This window comes from Moschus berezovskii, chromosome 19, assembly GCF_049115385.1.
Source record: "Moschus berezovskii isolate FMDL1 chromosome 19, NW_MosBer_1.0, whole genome shotgun sequence".
Classification (NCBI taxonomy): Eukaryota; Metazoa; Chordata; class Mammalia; order Artiodactyla; family Moschidae; genus Moschus; species Moschus berezovskii.
This window is the reverse complement of record NC_142478.1, coordinates 33,245,101-33,268,962: the sequence shown is the minus strand read 5'-3', so window position 1 is coordinate 33,268,962 and position 23,862 is coordinate 33,245,101. Positions and strand designations below refer to the sequence as shown.

Genomic DNA, 23,862 nt, shown 5'->3' with positions numbered 1-23,862 from the left:
GTATGTTTAGTAAGCTCACTTGTGATTCTGATGTATAACCAGCCAAGCTTGGGAGCATCAACATGATTAAAACTCAGTGTATAGTGATCAACGCTGTGTTGTTGGAAGATCAAGCTGGGAGCCAAATGGAATGGTGTGGACACGAGAGAGAATAGAGATAAGAAGACCAGTTAGGCACACAGGCAGGTGTATAGTAGAGCCATAACTACATTCACAACTGGAATTGAAAAAATCAATAGGTGTTGAATTATGATGCTGATCTATGCAGAATAGAGAAATTGAAGCAAGTAAGAAATGGTTTAATGTTTTGTATACATTAGTATTGATTAAATAGACTAAAATTTTAACTCTTTAAGAACATCTAAGTTTCAATGTTAATCCCAATTGGATGTCAAATAACTATTGTACTTAGAATGATGTTACATCATTGACTATCAGTTCAGTTCAGTCGCTCAGTCATGTCCGACTCTTTGCGACCCCATGAATCACAGCACGCCAGGCCTCCCTGTCCATCACCAACTCCCGGAGCTCACTCAAACTCATGTCCATCGAGTGATGGACATGGTGATGCCATCCAGCCATCTGTCGTCCCCGTCTCCTCCCACCCCCAATCCCTCCCAGCATCAGACTCTTCCAGTGAGTCAACTGGTCACATGAGGTGGCCAAAGTATTGGAGTTTCAGCTTTAGCATCAGTCCTTCTAATGAACACCCAGGACTGATCTCCTTTAGAATGGACTGGTTGGATCTCCTTGCAGTCCAAGGGACTCTCAAGAGTCTTCTCATAATAACTAAATTTAACATTTTAAAACTAAGGAATATGACTATAGAAATTGATGCAATGGGCTTTTTACACTCTGAAAAAATAAATATAATTGACCTAAGGCATATATTATTTAATTATAAATCTAGCTGTATTTCCCCCTACTGTAGATTAAGATTAGTGGTTGAATTTATTACTTATTCTTTCAGAAACCAAAAAATTTAGTAAAATATATTGGAGAGTTGGGAGTTTTTTCCTTCTTGGAATTTCTGAAATTAGTGTGTTCTTTTTCTCTACAGGAGACTCTTTCTTCATCCCAAACTTCAAGAACTTTATGTCTGTTTTCATGACTCAGTTACAGAAATTGCCATTGAAATGGCTTTTAAATTGTTCTTTGGATTAACCTTGTAGCTGTATTTTCTTGATGCATAGCAACACTGTGCACAGACCATCAAGCAGGGTTAGAACTGCTGAAATCTATTCACAAAGAGAGAAGGTTTAACTTCTTTTCACTAATCAATACTGAACATAAGGCTGATGAAGACTGAGATGATACACTGCTGGATTTGATGCACTAAATATTATTCTGAGACTTTTGAAGAAAATACTTGATCAAAATATGAAGAAGAGATTGTTAACTTATTTTCCATTTTGGTATATAACATTAATTTATTGATTTGAAATAATGTGATGTATTTTATGTAAAATTAATATAAGAATGTTTATCTTGGGAAAATACCCAATTTTGGTGTCTTTTTCTCAAGACTAATATTGATATCTGGCAAAACAATCATGAAATTGGGAAGAGATGACCAGGTTCTGTTACTAATACGTGCTGTGACCATGAGCACGTTTTTGTATCTCTCTGAGCTCAGATTTTTCATGTACAAATGAAATGATTGCTTTGAGGTGTCTAAAGATCCTCTTCAGTAAAATGTGCAATCTTTTCCCTCTAACCTATTGCTTGGTACCTAAATTTGTTATGTTGAGTACTGATTCCTTCTTAGATCAGACACTTTTCCTTTAGGTGTTTTAGTAGATACCTCACTGTGGGGGAAGAGAGGAGTGAAAATTAAACTTACTTTTTTATTTATTTGATTTTCTTTACTCATTCAGGTCAGTTCTATTTTGACTAGGATATATATTTTTAAACTATTTGTTCATATACTTTAATTGTTTTTCTCTTTTTTGAAATATATTCAGGTATATTCTTATAATTTTGGTCAAATGATAGACTCTTTACTACTGTCTTAGGACTGCTTGTGCACATATATAAGTATCAAAGTATTAAGAGTATTTAGTAAATGTCTTAAATTTCTTGATGATGTTCCCTCAAGCACCATGAAGCTATTTTTAATATGGAGAATTACTCATAAATGCAGCCATTGATCACCTCAGATTTTCAAACAGACTGAACTTGGGACTTTACCATTAGGAACTTTTTGTTTCACTTAGTGAAATTTTGATCTGTTGAACTGCATTCCTGGTCTCAAAGAATCATAAGACCACTATTTAATAAATGAAATAAAAAGACAGACTACTGATCTTATATAAAGCCAAGACATTTGAAGTATTACAGATGTATTCTGTAATGTGCATGTTGCAGGGATATTGTATTTTTGAGAAAGAAAATCAAACATTATCTTGGCTTTTATCTCTAAATAGATATCAAAATAAGTGTGCTAAGTACTGTAAACTTAGCTGCTCATTTTTCCATATATGTTCAGATTCACACCAGAGAGTAGATTCGACTCACTGGACAGTAAGTGCCTATCTGCAACTTTATTAAATAAAGAGGATCGTAGAATGCTTTTGCAGGTATAGAAACGTTCTTAGGTTGGATTTTATTAGCATCCTGCAAATGTTCTTTTTCACCAAAGATTGCAATACAAAAGACTATATATCCAGCATTAAAAAAAAAAAAAGCAAGTGCTGTCTTAACCACCATCATATATTTTTTAGTCCCATCCCCCCACAAAATTACATTTTAGCTTTCAACCCGCATTCTCCATTTCTCTTTTTTGTCTGTTTGTTTTGTCATGTTAGAAAAGGGAATTTCTCTTTTTGTGCCAAGGGACCTCAATGATGATGCATACTGGCAAGTTAGTAAATTGCAGTCCCTGCTTTTTTGTATTTCTGATACAAATGGGAAGAGCTATGAAACCAATTTCCTAGGTTTGTCCACTTTGAATATTCTTGAAAATAATATTGTGAATAATTATTGTTGTCTGTGTGATTTCCCGCTAAATAGTGCCTGGCACACATTATGTGCTATATAAGTGTTAGTAGCTGCTACTACTACTACTATCACTACTTATTAAATATCCATTGGTTGAAAGCATTGGAGTCATCTAAATCATACCCTCTACTGTACAAAATGTTGGAAAGCTAAGAAAAATTATTCAGCACTAAACACTTTTAAAACAAGGATTTATACTTTGAATATTTTAAAATTCATTAATAAATATTACTAAAACTTTAGATATTGTACTGTGTGGAATTTTTTAGAGTTCTACTTCTATATAACTGAAGCTATTTTTGCACTATATTGATAGTTTTTAATAAAGATGGTGCAGAGGTTTGTTTGCAGTTGTGTTGACTTTTTGTCCATTCATCCAACAAACATTTATTACATTTCTGCTCTGTACCAAGCACTGTTCTGAATGCCAGAGATACAACAATGAACAAAACAGCCAAAAATTGCTACCCTCATGGAGCTCATGTTCTAGTGAGAGAGGCAGACCACAAATAAGTAAAACAAAAACTAAAAGAATAAAAGTGAAGCAAGAAAATGGAGTATGAAGTGTGAGAGACCAGGTGGCCAGGGAAAGCGTTGCTGACATGTCCTCAGATCTGCAGTAAGTGGGGAAACTAACCAAGCTGATTTCTAAGGAAAAAGTGAACAGTGCAAAGGCCCTGAGACTCTCTATTTTTAATATCAACATATAAATCACCAGAACTTTTTTCATTCAGTAAATCAGTAAATAAAATGCAAAGCAGCAAATTAAAATAAACATTTGCAGCTTAATCTATTGAAACGATGATTCAGAGCTCTTAACAGGGTAAAAAAAAAAAGCTACACTTCTAAGTACTTTCACTTCTGCTGCCTTCTAACAAAGAATATATGTCAAAAGTAAGCTTGAGGATATCATAAAGGAACATGCTATAAACACTGTTAACTACAGAGTCATGTCAGGGGATGGCAGAAAGTGGGGCAAAAAGGGAAGGGAGAGAAAATTGCCCTCGGGAGCAGGAGCAGGCTTTTCTGAAAATAACTTACGTTTCCTGTGACCAGAGATGGTTCCTTTAACTTCTTTTGGCACCTTAAAGAGACATTCTTGCTTGGAGTGTGATTCGAGAAATTCCCCCTTTAAATTTCTTCCTAAGTGCTTCAAATTACCTTAAAAGAGAATGAAGTCTTTCATTTTTCAGATTTTAGCAGATAAAATGCCCATCATTTCTTGAATTTGTGATGGATTTCACAAAAGATTTTGAAGTTAATGCAGTGAGAAAACTTAATTTTTCAAGCTAGGAATAATGATAAATGAAATTGCTTTATGTCAGCAGCATACAATATACAAAGAAACTCAGGCTGAAAAACCAGTTGAGTCAGGTGAGCGGCTAAGAAAAGGAAGGTAGCATCCAATATGGTACCAGCAGGACTTGCCAACTAGTTTTATGAGGTTGCCCAAAGATTAACAGAATTCCTGCTCTAGAATGCTTCTGGCCAAAATATTTGGATTTTTACCAAAAGTACTATTAAAAGTGTTACAACACACTTGGGATAATAAATTGAAAAATGCAAACTAAAGTTCAAAAAAGCCAGTAACCTCATCTCACATTTTATAGATGTGTTTAAAGACTGCAAGTCCTGCAGAGTAAGAGATAACATGGAAGCTTCCTTCCTTTAGTAGAAACCATCAAACAAGTTGTAAAGAGGAATTAAGACTCGATTTCTTTATTAATAATAATAGGACATTTTTTGCCTCTTTCTCATTCCCTCATTAGTGTATAGCGGAGTTTTCCAGCAGTTACATATACGTTGGGCACTACTGCAGCAAATGGAAATGCAAAAGCAGGCTTTTATTAAGTCGGACATTTTAAAAAGACTTAAAAAAATATAAAACAAGCCTGTTCTCACTACATTTTTTGTTGGCAAAATAATTTTTCTTTAATATAAAAATGTTACTTACGTAGGAGTTCACTATTATTTTAAATGAGATTTTTTAAAATTTTGTTACAATTTCTGAAATGATTAATATCAATATATAACATAAACACAGAAGCTCCTTTGCAGGCTTCTACATGAAGAGTGAAAAGGTATCCTAAAATCAGCTTGTGAACCGCTGTTCTAGAACACGTCCCCAACTCTGCACATTAAAATTACCTGGGGAATTCAAATTCAAACACAGACACCCGGGCACAAACCCGTGTCTCCCTCCAACTCCTAGCAACACCTCCAATTTGGGCAGTCGTCTGACTGAGCACCACCGCTCTAGATAGAATCACCAAATTAAATAAAACACAGAAGAAAGAGAAATGTGTTGAATTATGTTATGGGGGCACAGTCAGTAAAACCTAACAGTGAAACAGTGACTAGACAAAGGACCCCTGCTACATTTAAAGGAGAAGACTTTAAAGCGATTTCTAATAGAAGGTGCGAGGGTTACTCTGGGAACCAAAGCTAAACTTGGTTAGTCCCACACGGTTGATTTTGCCGCTCTGTCGTGTTTGGGCTACTAAATCTCTTGTTACAGACCTAGTTCTCCCGGATCCCTTCCCAGATGAGAACTCACAGCCTCCCAGGCCTGTCCGCCTCTGCAAGCGCAGCCATGCACCTCTACCGGCGTAGACAGTACCGCGCTGAAAAGCCACGTGTTGGGAGTCACGTGACCGGCTCCACCGGCGGGAGGCGGTTGGAGGCGCCTGCGCAGCTCCCCGCCCCTGGCGCGACCTTCTCCCAGAATCCTGAGCGCGGCTTTCCCGCCAGGACTACGCTGGAGCGGTTTTCGGCTTCCTCCTCGCGTGTCTCCGGCTCTTATTTTGAGCTTTTGCTTCCCGTTTTTACGTCAGTTGTCCCACCATGCAGCGTGAATCTCCGAAGAAGAAGCAGGAGAAGAAGGTGGAAAAGCGGCTTTTTGACGCCTCATCCTTCGGGAAGGACCTGCTGGCAGGCGGGGTGGCGGCGGCTGTGTCCAAGACGACGGTGGCCCCCATCGAGCGTGTGAAGCTGCTGCTGCAGGTGCAGGCGTCGTCCAAGCAGATCAGCCCCGAGGCGCAGTACAAAGGCATCGTGGACTGCCTGGTGCGGATTCCCCGTGAGCAGGGTGCGTATGGGAGGCCCCTGCGCCAGCCTTCCTTCCGCGCAGAGTCAGCTCCCGGGAAAAGGGAGTGGGTGAGCCAGGAGGGGACGCTGCGGGCACCAGGGCCGTGTGTGTCGGTGATGAGTTGATTTCTGTGCCTGGGATAATACAATTTCTTAACCAGTCTATGAGGCTCTGCTTTACCAGGGCCAAGAAGGCCTACAACGTGAGGAGTCCTTGGGCAGGAGGGATCACCACCTTCTCTTTCTCTACATTACTCCTTCCTAGGAGAATCCCAGGGACGGGGGAGCCTGGTGGGCTGCCGTCTATGGGGTCACACAGAGTCGGACACGACTGAAGTGACTTAGCAGCAGCAGCAGCAGCAGCAGTAGGCGTTGCACGCCGGTGCACCTCTACCTGGCTCAAGATGGAAATGGTTGACCTCCCAGGATTGAGGGAGATGCCATTAGATGCCATTAGGCACTTGGCTATATGTTAATAAGTGCTTTAAGGTTCTGAAATATTTGTTGAGATAACGTGTTTAAGACAAGTATCCCAAATAGAGAAGCATCGGGGCCTCTCTAGTACGTATTCAGTGAAAACAGCTTGTTTGTTCTCAGGAACTACTGAAGACTGGGGTTGAAGCTTAACAGGCACTCACGTCTACACATGTTTAATTAAGGAGGATGCCGAAAAACCTCAGTGTTAGCTGCGTGCCCAGTTGTGTCCAATTCTTTGCGACTCCATGGACTGTAGCCCTGCCAGGCGCCTCTGTCCATAGGATTCTCCAGGCAAGAATACTGGAGTGGGTTGCCATTTCCTTCTAGAGGGGATCTTCCCCACCAGGGATTGAAGATGTATCCTGCATTGGCAGGCGGATTCTTTACCACTGTGCCTCGTGGGAACCTCAGTCTAGAAACAAACTATTTTAATGCAGAATTTTTAGAAATCAAAATTAATGAGAAAAACCTATGGTGAGCAATGTAAAAACTCTAAGAAGAGACAGGATCAGTTTTCTTCTTATGCATCAGGCTCTGTTTTTATGTAAAATTTTGATATTGTGGTTCATTGTGGAGTTTTGGAGTTTTTCCCATTAATGTCAAAATGATTTTAAGGAATAATGAAAATGCCTTGTCAATCATTCATTGCCCTCACCTTGCAGACTGGCTTCTAAGTTAGCTAAGAGAATAGAGGATAAATTGATCAAAAACTTTCAGCTGTATAGTGTAGTGTTAGTCGCTCACTCATGTACAACTTTTTGTGACCCCATGGACTGTAGCCCGACAGGCTCCTCCATCCATGGGATTTTCCAGGCAAGAATACCATTCCATTCTCCAGGGGATCTTCCTGACCCAGGGATTGAACCAGGGTCTCCTGCACTGCAGGCAAATTCTTTACCATCTGAACCTCCCATATAGTTGGATTCAATTGAAACATATATATGAATTTTAAAAAGGGAAATAGGCCAGTTTGTTGTATATTCTGAACAAGACGTGAAATGGGTTCAACTCAAATGCAGGCCTTTCTTTCACTCCTAAGTCTAAGACAGGTTACATTTCCTCTCATAAAAAAAGGATTCCTGGGAATCCCCTGGTGGTTCAGTGGTTAGGACTCCAGGCTTCCACTTCAGGGAGACACGAGTTCAATCTCTGGTGGGGGAACAAAAACCCTGCAAGCAGAGTATTTAGGGTTGAGGATATAGACTCTTAAGGCATCATCTATACTGTGGATTTAGTGTACCCCGTCTGGGAAATTAATTTAGATCTTTCATAGTTAATGGCTCACATCTTCTCACTTCCATTTATTTTATCAGAGTAAGCTTCCCATTTCTCTTCAGAGAAGTAGGAGTCTCTTTATTATTTACTGCTGCTGCTACTGCTGCTAAGTCACTTCAGTCGTGTCCGACTCTGTGTGACCCCATAGACGGAAGCCCACCAGGCTCCCCCGTCCCCGGGATTCTCCAGGCAAGAACACTGGAATGGATTGCCATTTCCTTCTCCATTATTATTTACTAATCTGCTTTAAATATTTAGTCAGGTAAAGTTAAATATTCTGGACAGATTGTGCTGACCAATGCTAAATCATTTTATATTTTAGATGTTTTTTTGTAACATTTAAACCTAAATATGTTAAATATGAAGCTTCTCTGGTGGCTCAGTGGTAAAGAATCCGCCTGCAATGCAGGAGACTTGGTTGGGTCCCTGAATCTAGAAGATCCCTGGCAGGAGGGCGTGGGAACACACTCCAGTATTCTTTCCTGGAAAATCCCATGGACAGAGGAGCCTGGCGGGCTGCAGTCCATCAGTTCAGTTCTGTTCAGTCACTCAGTTGTGTCTGACTCTTTGCAACCCCATGAACTGCAGCACGCCAGGCCTCCCTGTCCATCACCAACTCCCGGAGCCTACCCAAACTCATGTCCATCGAGTCGGTGATGCCATCCAACCATCTCATTCTCTGTCATCCCCTTCTCTTCCTGCCCTCAATCTTTCCCAGTATCAGGGTCCTTTCCAGTGAGTCAGCTCTTCGCATAGCGTGGCCAAAGTATTGGAGTTTCAGCTTCAACATCAGTCCTTGGGGTTGCAAAAATAGGACACGTCTGAAGTGACTGAGTACACACACACACACATTCAATATGGCTCTTGTAAATAGAGACCATTCTGAATAGTATTCTGGCTCCAGCTTTCTTTAAGCAGAATTTTAAGAAAATGTTTCCTAGTACATACAAAGCCTGGTTATCAGTATACATGGTATGCTGCCGCTACTGCTGCTAAGTCACTTCAGTCATGTCCGACTCTGTGTGACCCCACAGACGGAAGCCCACCAGGCTCCCCCTTCCCTGGGATTCTCCAGGCAAGAACACTGGAGTGGGTTGCCATTTCCTTCTCCAATACATGGTATATCCTATGCTAAAAGATTAGTAAGTCACAACAGGGATAATATTGCCATCTAGGGGCATTTTGGGAAACTTGTGAGGAATTTTTTGTTTAGCACAAAGAGGGGAGTAATCCTTAAATGCAGTGATATGAAAGGCAAAATCCAGGACTGCTAAACATCCTGCTGCCCCTGTACATGGTCAGTCCTACACAACAAAGACTTATCCTGCAACGGAATGACTCAGATCTCCCACTGGATGTTCATATGACACTAAAACCTGTTTTTGATTATTTACTCATCAACATAAACTGTTGAGGGCATAATTTTAGTACACACTAATTTCAGTAATGCAGCTGTCGTGTAAGTAGAGGAAAGACTGTACTTTCTTTTGCTCAAAATTTTACTGAGAGCTGTTCATCACTGTGGAAACTCATGTTAACAGCTCTGTGTGTCATATTTGATCACCACTTACATCATCTTCATTTTTCAATATTGAATTATGATTGTATAGATATACTTATTAAGTCCCTTTTTCAAAATGTCAATGTGTATCTTAAACACAACAGATTCATTACTATTATGTCTCTGATGTGATCACACCTCACCAGTTTGCTAATTAAAAATACATATTATAAACTCCTTTATTTTCTCTTTGTATGTAGCAAAGAAGGCATTATATTGACTTTTTTTGAACTAGTGAAGAGGTCATTGTCTTTGAATTCTATTTATAGATAGTAATGGAAGCATTGTGAAATATTTATTATGTACGGAAAACGAACCTGGTAGGGTTGAGAATCGCTGTGCTAGATCATTCTGGAACTTTACTAGGCAGTCAGATTCTGAGGCGTTTGTTTTCTGGAGTTTACATTCTCGCTTCTGAAAATCAAGGTACATCGCCATCTCAGTGTTCTGAAGTTTCTCTTGTTTTCCAAATTCTAGTTTTACTGATAACTTTTCCTTTCTTTAGGCAATATGAAATGAGGATAAGAGACAGTGAACTCATAAGGCACAACTAGGTGCTCTCTATCTTCTTACCTTATGTCTTTCTTTACACCTCAAGGAGACATCTCTTCATTCTTGTTCTGAACATAGCTTTAAATATCTCTTTGGGTGTCTTTGATACTTTTTAGTAAAGTGTCTGGGTTTAACCTGACTAATGCTATTTTTAAAGATTTATTCTTTAGTTGGTTTTATGACTTTCCAACTTTATATGTATACTTTTATTATTTAGTACTACAGTCTAATAGTTTTGCCAAGAGAACGCACTGGTCGTAGCAAACACCCTCTTCCAACAACACAAGAGAAGACTCTACACATGGACATCACCAGATGGTCAACACCGAAATCAGATTGATTATATTCTTTGCAGCCAAAGATGGAGAAGCTCTATACAGTTAGCAGAAACAAGACCGGGAGCTGACTGTGGCTTAGATCATGAACTCCTTATTGCCAAATTCAGACTTGAAGAAAGTAGGGAAAACCACTAGACAATTCAGATATGACCTAAATCAAATCCCTTATGATTATACAGTGGAAGTGAGAAATAGATTTAAGAGACTAGATCTGATAGATAGAGTGCCTGAATGAACTATGGATGGAGGTTCGTGACAGGAGACAGGGACCAAGACCATCCCCATGGAAAAGAAATGCAAAAAGGAAAAATGGCTGTGTGAGGAGGCCTTACAAATAGCTGTGAAAAGAAGAGATGCGAAAAGCAAAGGAGAAAAGGAAAGGTATAAGCATCTGAATGCAGAGTTCCAAAGAATAGCAAGGAGAGATAAGAAAGCCTTCCTCAGCGATCAATGCAAAGAAATAGAGAAAAACAGCAGAATAGGAAAAACAAGAGATCTCTTCAGGAAAATTAGAGATATCAAGGGAACATTTCATGCAAAGATGGGCTCGATAAAGGACAGAAATGGTATGGACCTAACAGAAGCAGAAGATACTAAGAAGAGGTGGCAAGAATACACAGAAGAACTGTACAAAAAAGATCTTCACGACCAAGATAATCACGATGGCGTGATCATCACCTGGAGCCAGACATCTTGGAATGTGAAGTCAAGTGGGCCTGAGAGAGCATCACTACGAACAAAGCTAGTGGAGGTGATGGAATTCCAATTGAGCTATTTCAAATCCTGAAAGATGATGCTGTGAAAGTGCTGCACTCAATATGCCAGCAAATTTGGAAAACTCAGCAGTGGCCACAAGACTGGAAAAGGTCAGTCTTCATTCCAATCCCAAAGAAAGGGAATGCCAAAGAATGCTCAAACTACCGCACAATCGCACTCATCTCACACGCTAGTAAAGTCATGCTCAAAATTCTCCAATCCAGGCTTCAGCAATATGTGAACCGTGAACTTCCAGATGTTCAAGCAGGTTTTAGAAGAGGCAGAGGAACCAGAGATCAAATGGCCAACATCTGCTGGATCATGGAGAAAGCAAGAGAGTTCCAGAAAAACATCTATTTCTGCTTCATTGACTATGCCAAAGCCTTTGACTGTGTGGATCACAACAAACTGTGGAAAATTCTGAAAGAGATGGGAATACCAGACCACCTGACCTGCCTGTTGAGAAACCTGTATGCAGGTCAGGAAGCAACAGTTAGAACTGGACATGGAACAACAGACTGGTTCCAAATAGGAAAAGGAGTCCGTCAAGGTTGTATATTATATCACCTTGCTTATTTAACTTATATGCAGAGTACGTCATGAGGAACGCTGGGCTGGAAGAAGCACGAGCTGGAATCAAGATTGCTGGGAGAAATATCAATAACCTCAGATATGCAGATGACACCACCCTTATGGCAGAAAGTGAAGAGGAACTCAAAAGCCTCTTGATTAAAGTGAAAGGAGAATGAAAAGGTTGGCTTGAAGCTCAACATTCAGAAAACAAAGATCATGGCATCTGGTCCCATCACTTCATGGGAAATAGATGGAAAAACAGTGGAAACAGTGTCAGACTTTGTTTTTTTGGGCTCCAAAATCACTGAAGGTGCTGATTGCAGCCATGAAATTAAAAGACGTTTAATCCTTGAAAGGAAAGTTATGTCCAACCTAGATAGCATATTAAAAAGCAGAGACATTACTTTGCCAACCAAGGTCCGTCTAGTCAAGGCTATGGTTTTTCCCGTGGTCATGTATGGATGTGAGAGTTGGACTGTGAAGAAAGCTGATCGCCGAAGAATTGATGCTTTTGAACTGTGGTGCTGGAGAAGACTCTTGAGAGTCCCTTGGACTGCAAGGAGATCCACCAGTCCATTCTAGAGGAGATCAATCCTGGGTGTTCATTGGAAGGACTGATGCTAAAGCTGAAACTCCAATACTTTGGCCACCTCATGCGAAGAGTTGACTCACTGGAAAAGACTCTGATGCTGGGAGGGATATGGGGTGGGAGGAGATGGGGACGACAGAGAATGAGATGGCTGGATGGCATCACCGACTCGATAGACATGAGTTTGAGTGAACTCCAGGAGTTGGTGATGGACAGGGAGGCCTGGTGTGCTGTGATTCATGAGGTCGCAGAGAGTCAGACACGACTGAGCGACTGAACTGAACTGAACTGAAAACTTCATTACACAAATAATGCATGTTTCTTATAGAAAATTAGAAAATATAGATAAACAAAAAGTTTAAAAAAAAACTAACATCACCACAGTTAACATTTTAGTGTCTTGAGAGTGATTCTTTTTCACTGAACAAGCTATGCATCAGTAAATATATTTTAATTAATATAAGCTGTTCTATCTAGTATATTGTAACATAGATTTTTAAGAATATTATAAGTCTCATTTTTTTAAGAGCCTACCAGAACTCTTCTTTTTCAGGTATTTCTCGCCATGAGTTCATCCGCTATTTTTAATCTGAACTTTTCCATACATATTTTTCTGAAGGCTAAAGCAGTGAGGTTTTTAAATCTTGAAGATGATATTTTGGGGTAAAAGAAAATATTAGATATATGCTTTATGTAAATAAAATAGGAAAATAAACTTTACTGATATTTATTTAATGACTTGGCTCTGGTACCTGTGATTGGCCAAATGTCAGTTATATATCACAGGACACTAAGACATCCTGAAAAAAGAGTAAGAGTTACACAGGAGAAAGGGGATGACTGGAGCCCTTACTCAATTATTGTATAATAAATATAGTTTATGTTGGCTCTGTTAAATGGATTTATAGAGATAAGTCTATTTGAATATTTGAAATTGTCAAGAAGACTATTTGAAATATAGATTTACATTATTTTTAAGAATGAACCTCATTCTAAGGGTGCCTTGGATAATAGCAGATGATAGTATGAAAACATCATAATTAGCAAGATATTTGAAAGTACTGTGTTTTAACTGGTAAAATAAATGCTCAATTGTGTCCTAATGTCTTAAAGTTTGACCTAACCACGCTATCTAAATAGTCCTTCCTCATTCTCCATCTTCATATTACTGTTTTTTTTCTGGACACCTAACATATTCATTTCTTCATTGTCTTTCTTTGTAATGTAAGTTCCATAAGACCAAGAACTTTATTCCTAGCGCTATCCCTAGCAAGTCTGCTCTGTGTGTGCGTGTGTGTTATTCTCTCAGTCGTATCTGACTCTTTACAACCCCTTGGATTGTAGCCTGCCAGGCTTCTCTGTCCATGGGATTCTCCAGGCAAGAATACTGGAGTGAGTTGCCATTCCCTTCTCCAGGGGATCTTCCAAACCCAGGGATCAAACCTGGGTCTCCTGCATTGCAGGCAGATTCTTTACCATATGAGCCACCAAAGAAGCCCCTGCTATGTACTTGGTATCACATAAAAGGCTTTTAAATTATTTAAATTTTTTTTGTAGAGTTATTGAGTATAGTTGATTTACAGTATTGTGTAAATGAAGAATCTTTATCTCATTCTTTAATTTCTCTTTTGGATATATTTTACAGATGCACATAACAGGGTGGAATAGTGGCAAAGGTATATAATTTGCTTTTTTAAGTATGTACATATTTGAGAATCATTGATTGCATTTTTTTAAACTAATAGGCAGACTGTCTAAGTATGTTGGAATGTACAAATCTAGAATATACGTACACTTGACCCTTAAGCACCAAGGGTTTGAATTGTGTGGATTTTTTTTTTCAGTAGTAAATACTACGGTACTACATGATCCCCGGTTGGTTGACTTCATGGTTGCAGAATCGTGGATATGGAGAAACTACATATAGGAAAGGCAGACTACAAGTTACACTTGGATTTTTGACTGTGTGGGTCATCAGCGCCCCTAACCCTCACATTGTTCAAAGGTCAGCTGTATACCCAAACATGCCTAGCATTTCCATTCTTGACTTGTAAGTTGACCAGTAACTAACCTGTAATTTTTCCCCATTTTCCCATAAGTTTTATATTAATTCTTAATTATTTTCTCAGAATTAAGTTCCAAGGAGAATTTTTGTCATCTTTAAATTTAGAAGAGATTATTTTACTAAGCAATTAAGTAAAAAAAAAAGCAACACACCTTAGATGTTCTGCTGTTAGAGGAGAAATCTACCACAATCCTCGTGTTTTTCTGTATCAATTTTGTGATTATATATTTGGAAACTGTCCTTTAATCTGCATGACTAGAGAGTGAAGTACCACTACATTTGCATCATTCTTGCTTTTCCTTTGTTTTACTCTGATCAAAAAATACTACAGTTTTTATTCAAAGTAGATTTTTACCTAGAGGCAATAGAGATGTAATAATTCTAGATCTGTATTCAGATAGATGTAGAAAGATCTGGAATTAAATCCCAGTCTTTCCCTTACCTTGTAACCTTGAACAATTTTAATTTAAGCTCTCTCAACTTCAATTTCCTCAGTTCTGTACTGGATATAATAATATTGTATGTTTGTGAAAGTTGCTCAGTCATATCCAGCTCTTTGTGACCCAGTAGACAGTAGCCCACTAGGCTCCTCTGTCCATGGAATTCTCCAGGCCAGAATACTGGAGTGGGTAGCTGTTCCCTTTTCCAAGGGATCTTCCCAACCCAGGGATCGAACCCAGGTCTTCTGCATTGCTGGTGGATTCTTTACTATCTGAGCCACCAGAGAAGCCCAATAATTTTATTACCTACCTCATATGGTAGTTTTGATGGTTGAACAGGATAATCCCTGTAGTAAAACAGACCACAAACAGTAAATGCTGGAGAGAGTGTGGAGAGTAGGGAACCCTCCTACACTCTTGGTGGGAATATAAATTGGTACAGCCGCTGTGGAGAATAGTCCGCAGGTTCCTCTAAAAAGAGAGCCACCATATGGCCCTGAAATCCCACCCCTGGACATATATCTGGAGAAAAGCATGGTCTGGGACTTCGCGATGGTCAGCGGATGGGAATCTGTCTGCCACTGCAGGGGACATGAGTTTGATCCCTGGTTTGGGAAGATTGCACATGCCGCAGAGCAACAAAGCCTATGCACCACAACTACTGAGCCCGCCTGCCGCAACTACTGAAGCCTAGAGCCAGTGCTCCTACCACAGTGAAAAGCCTGCACTCCGCAGTAAAGAGTAGCCCCCACTTGCCACAACTAGAGACAGTGCGTATACAGTAATGAAAACCCAGTGCAACCAAAAAATAAATAACATGGTCTGAAAGGACACATGCACCCCAATGTTCATTGCAGTACTGTTTACAGCATCCAAGACATGGAAGCAGCCTAAATGTCCATCAGCAGAGGAATGGATGAAGATATGATACATATATACAATGGAATATTCAGTTCGGTTCAGTTCAGTTGCTCAGTCGTGTCCGACTCTCCGCGACCCCATGAATTACAGCACGCCAGGCCTCCCTGTCCATCACCAACTCCCGGAGTACACTCAAACTCATGTCCACAGAGTCGGTGATGCCATCCAGCCATCTCATTCTCCGTTGTCCCCTTCTCCTCCCGCCCCCAACCTTTCCCAGCATCAGAGTCTTTTCCAGTGAGTCAACTCGTCGCATGCAATGGAATATTACTCAGCCATTAAAAAGAAGAAAATAATGCCATTTGCAGGATCATTGATGGACCTAGAGGTGTCATAATGAGGGAAGTAAGTCAGATAGAGGAGAAAAACCATATGATATCCCTTATATGCAGAATCTAAAAAGAATTGATACAAATGAACTTACTGACAAAACAGATACAGATTCACAGACTTAGAGAATGAGCCTGTAGTTGCCAGGGGCGGAGAATAGGGGGAAGGCATAGTTAGGGAGTTTGGGATGGACTTGTAAACACTGCTATATTTAAAATGGATAACCAACAAGGACCTACTGTATAACACAGGGAACTCTGTTTATTGTTATGTGACAGCCTCGTTAGGAGGGGAGTTTGGGGTAGGAATGGATACATAAATGTGTGTAGCTGACTCCCTTTGCTGTCCACCTAAAACTATCACTACATTGTTAATCAACTATACTCCAATATCAAATTAAAAGTTAAAAGAAAAAGATAATGCTGTGAAATATTCAACCTTGTGTCTGTTGCATGGTTCAGTTCAGTTCAGTCGCTCAGTCATGTCCGACTCTCCGCGACCCCATGAATCACAGCACGCCAGGCCTCCCTGTCCATCACCAACTCCCGGAGTTCACTCAAACTCATGTCCACAGAGTCGGTGATGCCATCCAGCCATCTCATTCTCTGTCATCCCCTTCTCCTCCCACCCCCAACCTTTCCTAGCATCAGAGTCTTTTCCAGTGAGTCAACTCGTCGCATGAGGTGGCCAAAGTATTGCAGTTTCAGCTTTAGCATCAGTCCTTCCTATGAACACCCAGGATTGATCTCCTTTATTAGTGCTTAATAAATTTTAACTCTTTAATCATTGTGAATACATTCCTGAGTTTACAGATGTTCATTCCTCATCGTCATTTGTAAATGAGTGTACTTGGGATAAATTTGTTTTACATATAAAGTAGATTTTTGTAATCTATCTAAAGAACCTACATGGTACATAGTGTACCTAGAATATATTTTAATAAATGCTGAAACCTAGCCTCCCAAAATTATATTTCAATAGAAAATGCATTCAGAATTCCACTTTGAAGTTCCTCCTCTTTGTACTCTTACTAAGGACATTGGCACTCCTAAAAGCATGATACATCAGTGAATTGAAAATAAGGGAATAAGAGTAAGGTTTTGCATTATGATATGTGGAAAAAGAATAAAGGAATGTTTTTTAACCTGATACCTGTAGCTTCAGGGAATCCACAAATCAGTAGTAGCCATGCAATAGTATTTTGTGTGTGAGAGAAATATTTTTTCAGACATAACTCATTAAAAGCTGCCAGTTTTCCTCTTCTAGAGATTTGTTTCTAGAATTTCACTGAGATGTTGACAGTTGTTTTGTTGAATATTCTAGGTTGTTTCATTCAAATACAATTTTTCTAAAAGGAATACATTCTGTCAATGATACCAAACCACTTCAGTCATAAATCTGGCACTCTGTCATGGTCTCCTGTTAATTTGCAGATGTCTGTCATCAGAATTTTCTATTTATATTCAATATGTTAGCCAAAGTTAAAGGCTTTTTATTACTCATTTGTGATACTCTTTTGTGAAATAGATATTAATTCAGTACTATAATCATAACTGGACTTCCCTGGTGGCTCAGACAGTAGAGAATCTACCTGCACTGTGGGAGACCCAGATTTGATCCCTGAGTCCAGAAGATCCCTTGGAGAAGGGAATGGTTACCCACTCCAGTATTCTTGCCTGGAGAATTCCATGGACAGAGGAACCTTGGGGCTACAGTCCGTGGGATTACAAAGAGTCAGAGACAGAGAAATGAACACTTTCACACTTTTCATAATCATATAACAGCTCACAGTCTGAAACCTGTAATATCTCAATACCATCCAAATCAACCTTTTCCAAAATGACTATTAATAAATAAGAGCCATGTATAAAATGGGAATTCCAGTACATTTTTGATACACAACACTTTTTAAGCTCAGTTTGTTTGTTTTTTTAAAAAAAACAAATGATGATTTTTAACTTAAATCCCATTTGACTGCATTGGCAATTCTCCAGCCAATATGTTCTTTTTTTCACTTTTAAGATCAACTCTATCCTCTGACAGTAATCTGTTATTGTGTTACTGTAACACAGGTGTAGAAAATAAAATCTTATTCTTCAGTATCATTTACAGTTATATTTTACTTTCAGTGTTTCTCTTTCGCAAGTCTGCAGAAAATAAAAATGCTTAACTATGTTGTTAAATGTTGTTAACTATGAAGAACTTTCAGTTCAGTTCGTTCAGTCGCTCAGTCGTGTCCAACTCTGCAACCCCATGAGTCACAGCACGCCAGGCCTCCCTGTCCATCACCAACTCCCGGAGTTCACTCAAACTCATGTCCATCGAGTCAGTGATGCCATCCAGCCATCTCATTCTCTGTCGTCCCCATCTCCTCTCACCCCCAATCCCTCCCAGCATCAGACTCTTTTCCAGTGAGTCAACCCGTCACATGAGGTAGCCAGAATACTGGAGTTTCAGCTTCAGCATCAGTCCTTCCAATGAAGAACTTGCTGCTGCTGCTGCTGCTGCTCAGTCACTTCAGTCGTGTCCGACTCTGTGTGACCCCATAGACGGAAGCCCACCAGGCTCCCCGGTCCCTGGGATTCTCCAGGCAAGAACACTGGAGTGGGCTGCCATTTCCTTCTCCAATGTGTGAAAGTGAAAAGTGAAAATGAAGTCGCTCAGTCGTGTCCGACCCATAGCGACCCCACAGACTGCAGCCTACCAGGCTCCTCCATCCATGGGATTTTCTAAGCAAGAGTACTGGAGTGGCTTGCCATTGCCTTCTCCGAATGAAGAACCTAGAAATCACCAAAAATACCTCTGAAAATAAGATTCATCAATCTCCCCCAGGAATTCAATGTGGCTGTAACTAGCAAGCAATATTCTTTCATAATTTGCTTACATTTCTCACGTTTTAAGATTTTTATTTTGCTTCCATTAAAGAAAACTTATTGACCTTTCTTAAGTACAGAAGGTATTTGCATGCTTAAGGAAGGTATTGTAGTAAAGGGACTGAATTATTGAGCCAGATTGCTTGAGTTTAAATTCCAGGTGTACAATTTCCTGACCTAAGTGACACTGGGCAAGTTATTTATCTACTCTATGCCTTAGAAGTTGTTTTTAATGCATTTCTTCATATATGAAATGGAGAGATTAATATTACCTACCTCATGGGTGATTATGAGGATTAAATGAATAAAAAGCAGTTCCTTGAAATTAGTATTGTCTTGTTAATATTGCCTCAAAAATTTTTACAATAAGCATTTTCCATTTTTTTAAATAGACTTTTATTTACCATACTTTAATAATTTTCAAACTTTTATAGGATTTGCTTCTCCAGAAACCCAAAGCTGCAGTAGAGCTTTGGAGACAGACAGAAAACTTGATTCTAAATCCCGATTATAGTTTTTAAATTTATAAAAGTTTCAGTTTGTGCATGTATGAAATGGGTACTATAAGAGAACATATAAAATAAGCTTAAATTAAATTAAATGTACAAGTACAGCCTTTGCCAGTGTTTGGTACACATTAAGTGCTCAGGAAGTTGTAGCTGTTATCATTACATGTTAAATGCCCTAGTAATTTATGCCTGCAACTGAATGCCAAGTAACTGAATCAGCCCTGAGGACCGAGAAGATTATTTCTTGGCCATTAATGTACATCTTAATTGTCTCTATGCAACTGCTTTACATTCACCTTGGGATTCACTAATCCTCAATTTTACTTCCCACAAAGTATACTTATTTATTTAATAAATAAATATCTTTCTTTCTGTGCTACCTTTCAGTTTCTGAGCACTGGGCCCAGTCAACTGAGATTATCTTCATTCAAATTTTTGTCTTTAGGAGACTGTTTATGGGTATTCTTTTTTCCAGGCTGGGACTGCTGCAGCTGCTGCTGCTGCTAAGTCACTTCAGTCGTGTCCGACTCTGTGCGACCCCACAGATGGAAGCCCACCAGGCTCCCCCATCCCTGGGATTCTCCAGGCAAGAACACTGGAGTGGGTTGCCATTTCCTTCTCCAATGCATGAAAGGGAAAAGTGAAAGTGAAGTCGCTCAGTCGTGTCTGACTCTTAGCGACCCCATGGACTGCAGCCTACCAGGCTCCTCCGTCCATGGGATTTTCCAGGCAAGAGTACTGGAGTACGGTGCCATTGCCTTCTCCAAAGCGGGGACTAGAGCTATCTTATTAAGAGTAACAGGGTTCAACCATCTGTAAAAACAACTATGGGTCTTGGAGGGATCACCTGTTGTATACTGGGGCAGCTAAGGATTATAAAGGCAGCTCTGAATTATCAGGTAACACAGTGACTGAATTATAAAGTTTGGTCATTCAGTCCATGGAGATTTGAATTGGGAAGATTATTAACCTTGAAAGTTTCCTCCTGTCTCTCTGTCAGGCCTCTGGAAATTGCCTTGAATTGTGAATTCCTTTTATTTGGCTAGGTTATAAAATATAAAGATAAGACTCTTATCTCATTCTCAGGAGTATATATACAACACAGTTTTGTTTCAACAGACTTGTCACCATAGGAATTGTATTTTATGATTTGAAATGAGACTAAACTTCTCTTATAAGTACCAGTAAGCTCTGTTTTTCTATTAGTGAAGAGACCTATATTCAGCTGGTAATGCTTTCCATAGGTTTTTAGGTAGTCAAGGCTTCTTATTGGAGATTAACAAAATTGAAATGGGGTGTTTGAGTTAACACTGCCTTTTTTCCTTCAGTTGGAGACACATGTAAACCTTTTTTTTCTCATGAGAAAAGATGTTAAGTTTTAGGTAGTTCAAACAGCTAAATTTGTTAAAACTATGCAAATTATTTAATAATAATACAAGTTTATATTTAGTATGTTTTATTTTGTAGGTTTCCTCAGTTATTGGCGTGGCAATTTGGCGAATGTTATCCGGTATTTTCCAACACAAGCTCTAAACTTTGCTTTCAAAGACAAATACAAACAACTGTTCATGTCTGGAGTTAATAAAGAAAAGCAGGTAATCATTTTTTATTATTTTTTAATTGAATGAAAGATTCTTTAAATTATATAATGCTTTACAGTTTTTAAAAGTTTCACATATGTGATTTAAATTATCCCATAGTAACCCTTTCCTCCACACTCCTATCTGCCCCTCTTCCCTTTTCTCACTGGTAACCGCTAGTTTGTTTTGTGTATCTGTGAATCTGCTTCTTTTTTGTTTTATTCACTAGTTTGTTTTATTTTATAGATTCCACATAGAAGTGATATTATAAAGTATATGTATTTTTCTGACTTACTTCATTTTAGCATATTGCCCTCAGAGTCTGTATATGTTGCTGCAAATGGCAAATTTTCGTGTTTTTTTATAGCTCAGTAGTATTCCATTGTTCATATATATCAAATCTTCTTTATCCATTCATCTGTTGATGGACATTTGGATTGATTACATACCTTTACAACCTTGGCAGTTACAAATAATGCTGCTATGAACATTGGGGTGCCTGTATCTTTTTGAGTTGTGTTTCTGTATTTTTTGGACATATACCCAGGAGTGGAATTGCTGGATCATATTGTAGTTGTTTTTAGAAAAAACAGGTAATTATATTTTAATATCTAAAATTTTCTAAGGAGTAGTTGGATTTGTCTTACCTGAGGTATTTTTTTCCAATTAGAGCATAGTTGATTTACAATATTGTGTTAATTTCTGCTGTAGAGCAAAGTGAGGCAGTTAGACATGTATATATACATTCTTTTTAATATACTTTTCCAGTATGGTTTATCATAGGATATTGAATATAGTTTCCTATGCTATACAGTAGAACCTTATTTATCCATCATATATATAGTATTTTATTTCTGCTAACCCAGCCTCCCCCTCCTTCTCTCCCTCACCCCACCATACCCCTTGGCAACCACAAGTCTGTTCTCTATGTCTGTGAATCTACTTCTGTTTTGTAGATAGGTCCATTTCTTTTATATTTTAGATTTCACATATAAGTGACACAGTATTTCTTTCTGATTTATCTCACTTACTGTGATAATTTCTGGTTACATCTATGTTGCTGCAAATGGTGTTATTTCATTCTTTTTTATAGCTATTATTTTCCATTGTATATGTACAACATCTTCTTTATCCATTAAAATACCTGTGGAGTTCTATTTGGGGTGGAGGTGCTCAAGTAGTGGAAAAAATAATAGTTAAAGCATAATAGCTGTTAGCTTATTATAATATGTATTAAGTCATAGAAATTACATATGGAAATTTAGAACTATATTAACTTTTACAAGTTTACTCACTGGAAAAGACTCTGATGCTGGGAAAGGTTGGGGGCGGGAGGAGAAGGGGACGACAGAGAATGAGATGGCTTGATGGCATCACCGACTCTGTGGACATGAGTTTGAGTTAACTCAGGGAGTTGGTGATGGACAGGGAGGCCTGGCGTGCTGTGATTCATGGGGTCGCGGAGAGTCGGACAGGACTGAGCGACTGAACTGAACTGATCAACCTCTTAACACAAATTTAATAACTGAGGGATCTTTAGTTGGACCTTGTAATAGTTGGAACTTCTTTTGACTATGGACTTGTATCAGAGTCCCCAAGATTGTCTTCATGTTCAGTGATTCACTAGGCCTCAAAGAACTCAGAAAAGCTATTATACTCCTGGTTTATTACAGCAAAAAGATGTAGATTAAAGTCAACAAAGGAAAAAGCACATAGGACAAAATCTCAGAGAAAGTAGGTGCAAGCTTCTAGGTGTCCTCTCCTAGTAAACTCAGTTAGACAGCACTTAGTTCTCCCAGCAGTAATGTGAGACAGCACATATAATATACTGCCAGATAAGGTTGCTCACTTGAGCCGTGGTGGTCAGGTCTTTGTGGGAGGGGAGTCAGTTTCATAGGCATGTATAATAGACTGACCTCAGCTACTCAGTCTCCAGCTACAGCCGCCACCCACTCAAAAGGTCAAACTGATATAATTTAGCCCAAAGCCCCAAGTATACAAAGGGGTGTTCACCATAAATCAGTGTTAGTATAAACTATCTGGTGTTGCCAAAGCTTCTGGCATATAAAGACAGTCTTACTAGATAGGATATTCCACAGGCTCAGAAGGTTACCTCAAAGGAACCTTTGAGTTTGGTCAAGGAGGGAGTTCTTTTCAGTATGTGCAGCGTTTGGGCAACACAAGCCTGCTGAGTTTACCCTTTACTGAACATTTTCCACCCTATCTCCTCCAAAAGATAATTCCTGTAAAACTAAGCCAGATGGAGCAATTAACTCCAGAATTAACTAGAAAATTTATGTTACTAACATCTGTCCCTAACAGTGTAAATAACATGGCTCTAAAAGTTTCAGTTAACTCTGATCTCTGTTAAAACTCTGTAATAAATTTCAAATCAGTAGAGCTTGAGGTAAAAACGTTTTTAGTACGCTTCTAAAGGATATGCTAGCACTTTCCTGGTGGTCCAGTGGTTAAGTCTCCACGCTTCCAATACAGAGGGCACAGGTTCAGTCCCTGGTTGGGAAACTGAGATCCCACATTCTGCAAGGTGTGGCCAAAAGATAAGAAAGAACATGCAGTCTTATTTAGAATGTAAAGATATTCAGTCACAAGTAATATGTAATGTATAAATATATATTATTTATTAAATTTGGCTACTAATGACCCTTCTATTTCTGCCCTTGGACATCAAAATTTTCTTCTATCTCTGTTCCTGCCCTAAGAAAAGTGAAAAAAAAAACTGAAAATGAAAATTCAGTATTTTGGGTTTCTTACCTGGTTTTCAAAGAAACATAGAAGATAGAAAAAACAAGTACAGTGTATGTGACTTAAAAGTGGTTGGTCTACCACAATAAATATCTCTACATGCTTCTCGGGATGGCTGCACCGGTAACAATAATAGCTGTTGGCAAAGATTCAGAGAAGCTGAATTTTACACT

At 39.1% G+C, this 23,862-nt stretch overlaps 2 protein-coding genes across 3 annotated transcripts in view; both read left to right on the top strand.

Annotated features, from left to right (window-relative positions):
* INTU (inturned planar cell polarity protein) overlaps positions 1 to 3,283 on the top strand; it is an 82,805-nt gene extending 79,522 nt beyond the window's left edge. Inside the window, exon 16 of one of the 2 annotated variants that reach the window (XM_088828033.1) lies at positions 1,061 to 3,283. In XM_088828033.1, coding sequence (XP_088684159.1) covers positions 1,061 to 1,172 — 112 coding nt within the window. In that variant the 3' untranslated portion in view covers positions 1,173 to 3,283. The remainder of the gene's footprint in view (positions 1 to 1,060) is intronic. The other variant, XM_055405221.2, reaches the window with a different exon arrangement.
* Positions 3,284 to 5,844: 2,561 nt separating this feature from the next.
* The window catches only part of SLC25A31 (solute carrier family 25 member 31), a 34,158-nt gene continuing 16,140 nt past the window's right edge, over positions 5,845 to 23,862 (top strand). The window contains exons 1-2 of the mRNA XM_055405219.1: positions 5,845 to 6,088; positions 20,814 to 20,941. Coding sequence (XP_055261194.1) covers positions 5,845 to 6,088; positions 20,814 to 20,941 — 372 coding nt within the window. The remainder of the gene's footprint in view (positions 6,089 to 20,813; positions 20,942 to 23,862) is intronic.